Source organism: Gavialis gangeticus, unplaced genomic scaffold (genome assembly GCF_001723915.1).
Source record: "Gavialis gangeticus isolate Ggan-Ray unplaced genomic scaffold, GavGan_comp1, whole genome shotgun sequence".
Classification (NCBI taxonomy): Eukaryota; Metazoa; Chordata; order Crocodylia; family Gavialidae; genus Gavialis; species Gavialis gangeticus.
This window is the reverse complement of record NW_017728994.1, coordinates 28,064,512-28,069,364: the sequence shown is the minus strand read 5'-3', so window position 1 is coordinate 28,069,364 and position 4,853 is coordinate 28,064,512. Positions and strand designations below refer to the sequence as shown.

Below are 4,853 nucleotides of genomic sequence, written 5' to 3'. Positions count from 1 at the left end.
CATCCCCCATGCTAGATCCCCATCCCTCGCATTAGATTGCGTGGGGGACGGGAGGCAGCCCAGGTGGGCTGCTTCCTCAGCCCCCACACTAGAACGTGCTGGGGGTGGTGAGGCAGACCAGCTGAGCTGCTTCCCATTTCCGGCACTAGATCACGCAGGGGGTGGGAGGTGGAAGGCAGCCCAGCTGGGCTGCTTCTCCATTTCCCACACTAGATCACACTGGGGACAGAAGGCAGCCCAGCTGGGCTGCTTTCCACCCCGGCGCGAACTAGCATGGGGGATGGGGAAGCAGCCTGGATGGGCTGCCTCCCGCCTCCTGCTCCCCGCGTGATCTAGTGTGGGGGATGGGGGAGCAGCCCAGCTGGCCTCCTTCCTGCCCCTCACATGATCTAGCACTGGGGATGGGAAGTCAACCCAACTGGGCTGACTTCCCACCAGTGAAACATCAAAATAGCCTTTCTGTTTCGATAGAACAAAATGGAACAGCTGTTTTGGCTCAAAATGAAATTTGAAATGGAATGCTGTTCCATCCAAACTTCAGAACTGAAGGCGAAATGGAACGGTGCCGTTTCGCAAAGCCCTACTGTGGAGTATTGCCTCTGCCACATGACTGACAGTTCCATGCCAGGCCCCTGTGCTGGGTGCTGCAGCCAGCTGTCCAGGCCCAGCAGCTCAGGGACAGCTGTGGGGGGCCCAGAGAGCCAACATGAGACCCATGATGGTGTCCTCCTTGTCTGAAGCTGTGTCCACACCCATGCCTACCATTTGGGGCCCCAACTGGTCACAGAAGGAGACTGGTGCCCCCATGCCACTGTGGGGCAAGGTGGAGGTGCAGTGCCATTTTGAGTGGGGCAGGGGCTCCAATGCTCATGTCTATGAGGGGTTGTCAGCCCAGATCCGGGAGACACAGCCGGTCGGCGTGGCAGTGCTGCATAAATGTCAAGAGCACAGTGGATTTCCATCACACACCACAGTCATCAGTTGGGGAGTGCCCATCCTTGCCCTTCCTGCAGCAACTGATGGACATACTTGTGCCCCATATCTACAGCAGGATGGGTGGCCTGCCTGAGCCCCCACCCCAGCCTGGCACCCCTAGTGACATATCACTGGGGAAGGGCCCCTCAGGCATCCAGCAGCCCATCCTACCAAGCTCCCTGGCTGCACCCTCCACCAGAAGCTTGGGGAGCCCAGTTCAGCACCTGCTATACCAGCTCTGCAGCCCCAGCCCCTGCCACAAGGCACAGCCAGCCATTACACTGCTGGCTGCCAGGAACACCAGCTCCTCCCCTGGGGAGGGGTCCGGGGAGCAGGCAGGAGCCTGCGCACTGCACCCTGCCATCTGAGGACACTGCCTGGAGCTGCACACCATTACTGACAGCTGTGACCATGTAAAGCCTCCAGCCATGCCAGCCCAGCCACATAGTAAGCCCCACTCTGGGGGGACAGTCGTTCCCCTACCCGTGTCTCTGCCCCTGCCCCTGCATCTGAGAGTTAGGTATTGCAGCACTTAACTTGTAGGCACCAAAGTCTTTAGTTAGATCTACCCCTCATGCTGTAATATCTTTGGGGCAAAGACTGTCTCTCCCAACGTCTCCTCATCCCCCTGCTCTCCAAAGACAGAACATCCCCACCAGGCACTCCAAGGCTGAAAAAGTACCTAATCCTTTGTTAAACTTGTCACCAATGGGCATGTGTCCTCTGGCAGCAAACTCATCTGCCCGATCAATCAGTGCCTCCTTCACAGCCTCATATCCATGCAGGGCCACGACACGCTCAGATCCAAAGTGCACTGTGAACACTGGACCGTATGTCTCACTCAGCTGTGAAAACACAATGTGGCTGGGGTCAGCTTCAGGGGTGGGGAGGATCACAGCCATTTAAACAAATGCTGATGAAGGCAGCCCTCTTCAGAATTACATGAACTACCTCTCCACACGCTACCTCCCAGGGCAGTGGCAGTAAGGCTGTGTTGAAGCACTGCTGCTTTTTATTGCTTTCTGTTATGCCATAAGTGAATGTGGGTTGGGAAGTGAGGTTGGATTGTGTAGATGGAGACACTCCTTGGTCAAAGGGAAGAGAGCGGGATGGGATGGTCAACGTAGATTGTTTTTGACTTTTGAGGGCAGGGTTGGAGAGGTGGACATTTTACTTTGTTGCACCTTCTTTTAATATGTTATTTCATTTCTTTAATATTTTGTCTTCTATTGTAAACTGAACCTTTCGTGGGAAGGGTGGCATATAAATCTAAGAAAGAAATAATAAATAAATAAATACAATTTCCAACCCAGCCTGCATCTCCAATGTACTAGGTTCAGTGCATGAAAACAGACAGATTTCTTGACCTTAACAGTTTTTCCTGGGCATAGTAAGCAACCGTCAATCCTCTGGATCGTCGTATATGTGTAAGAAGCCTATGTTAACTTGATGAAGAGCAGACACCACTCAGTGGCAGGGCCAGGAATATAGCACCGCAGCACCTGAGACTAGTATTAGACTGTAAAGCAAGCTGAAAACATTCTGCTTTTCATTCCCTGCAACAAAACACGTAAGAAGGAGGAAGCAGCCATACCTTGCGGAGGGTTCTGGACAAATCCTTGGTTTTCAGCTGCAGTGCATTCCCTACAATGGGAAAAGAAACTGGTCCAGGTGGCAGCTTCCCATTTCCAGACCTCTTTCTCCAGTTTGTGAAGAAGAGAAAGCAGAAAATACACAGCGCCAGGAAAACAGTTGTTGCTCCCTGAGCATCCATTGCAAAGTATAGCACTTACTTCAGATTCTAGAATGGAATTAATGAGCATGTTGGAATGCTTATATACTGCACAGTATATAGTGTCAAGGTGGATGCCAGCAATTTATCCAATAGCAGGTCTGGGTTCTCCTGTGTGAGTGAAAATTAACTTTTCACTATCTGAGTTTGTTTAGCATTACCAAAGTGTGAATGAACTCTGAACCTTTTAGTGAGAGTGGTTACTGCACAGTAATCACCGTTACTGCTTAGTCCTGGAGGCGCATGAGTTATTTGCGACCCTACTGCACAGCAGCAACAAGCCACTGCACAGTAGCCATTGCTATTGCTCAGTAGCGTTGGCATCACGGTTCATGCCCACCAGTGCTTTGTTGACATAGCAATGAGCTATGTCGCCATAGCTCATAGCTACGGCAGCATAACATCTCTTGTAGACATAACTTCTATTATGTGTCAACACCTTGAGGGTGAGGAGGAGGCCTGTGCATTGTGTTAAGATTTTATCTTAGGTTCTGCTCTGTAACTTTCTGCTTCATAGAGCCAATGTCTCCTGATACTGCTTCCAGCCTTGGCCTTTTTTTTGGATATGGGCAGGACTGTAGGAGAAGAGCTGAACCAAAGGCCCAAACCCCATCTCTGACCATGGAGGTGTGAACACCATGAGTGTTACTAGTGGCACATTCAGTAGCATGTGCAACAGTTGATGGTCCCCAGCTAAGCAAATAGTAAAATCTGAAATTCAGTTCAAGTAAAGCATGACAGTGCAATATATACCTGTATAGTTGTGCACACTGTAGCCTTAATTATATTGATAACACTCCATGGATTCTCTTAGCTTGTGTAATTTAGAACGAGCTCACATTGTGTTTTGGAGGCATTCTAGAGGGAAACATTGCCATCACTAAAACAGCATTTATATTGTTTATTTGTACAGGATGAGTCACTAGAGAAGCTGCACTGGGTCTCGTGGGTGCCTGTGTCAATTGTACATTCCTTATGGACTTGAGGTTAAACTGAGTCATTATTGAGACATCTATATATGACTCATAGACATTTGGTATGGACATTGGGAAGTCTTGGGGGCTGTGCCTAGACCATGGAAGCAGCCACCTGTGGAATATCAGGTGTCTGAGCCCCTGGCATCTTATAAGGCTGGCTGCTTACCCAAGAACCCTTGTTTATGTAAGCAAGGCCTCCATTCTAGAAGAGATTCTAGTACCTTTAGTATCTTATTGATTTTCACTGCCAATAAATAATAGTATACATCCCTATTGCTAGCAGTTTTGGACATATTCCCTTCCACCTTCCTGGCCTAAGCCACCAAATTCTTCATGTGGCAATCCTTCAGTGCTGGGTCAGGAGTAGACAGATGGCTTGGATAAGTTTATGCACTAAATGATTTTTCAAATGCCTAATGACATGTTCAGAACATGCTTTTCTTACTTTAGCCACCAAGGATAACTGGCATGTCCTGGATACAGTGCTAGCCCTGGCAGTTGCTTTCATGCACCAAGCCCTTGGCACCGGCCCTGGCTAGCCCCTGGCAGCCGCCCACAGGCCTGTGTCAAACTCCCCAGTGGGCCTGGGAGAAGGTACAGAACTGCCTGCAATGACCAGGGCCCCCCAGCCCGATCCTGATCCTGGCCTCCTGCTAGCCTGGGCCACTGCCCACCATTCACCCCACCTCTATGCAGCCACTGACCGGGAGCTGGCCACACCTAGGCCAGCTCCCCACATGGGGCCTGCTAGTCCTGGCCCCGTGGAAGAGGAGGGGGAGTTCAGTGGGCAACCTGGACAGCACTTGCCCTTGCCCTTGGCCCTGGGCCAGCCCCCAGCCCACTAGCCTTGCCGCAGAGTCCAAACCCAGGGTGATGGTGGCAGTGGCCATGGTGCTGGGTGCCTCCCTCCATGCTCTGCACTGTAGGCACCTCCTCCCCAGCGCCCCTCCTCCCACAACAGTTGTTAATTCACAATGTAAATAGTTTCGTGGGAAAAAGGGTGTGAATTGCAGTTGTGGGAGGTCTGTTCTTGGGGAGGGAGGGAAGGAGGGGCTCTGATGGGGAGGGGGGGTGGAAGGGGAAATGTTGTTGGGCAGGGTGGGGGGTCC

General features: G+C 51.3%; 1 protein-coding gene across 2 annotated transcripts in view; it reads right to left on the bottom strand.

The window, feature by feature from the left end:
- Nucleotides 1-2,813, bottom strand: part of LOC109287406 (cytochrome P450 2C19-like) — a 35,847-nt gene extending 33,034 nt beyond the window's left edge. Inside the window, exons 1-2 of one of the 2 annotated variants that reach the window (XM_019502485.1) lie at nucleotides 2,570-2,790; nucleotides 1,658-1,820 (exon numbers count right to left, since the gene is read on the bottom strand). In XM_019502485.1, coding sequence (XP_019358030.1) covers nucleotides 1,658-1,820; nucleotides 2,570-2,749 — 343 coding nt within the window. In that variant the 5' untranslated portion in view covers nucleotides 2,750-2,790. Of the gene's footprint in view, nucleotides 1-1,657; nucleotides 1,821-2,569 lie in introns of both variants that reach the window. The other variant, XM_019502486.1, reaches the window with a different exon arrangement.
- Nucleotides 2,814-4,853: the final 2,040 nt, after the last annotated feature.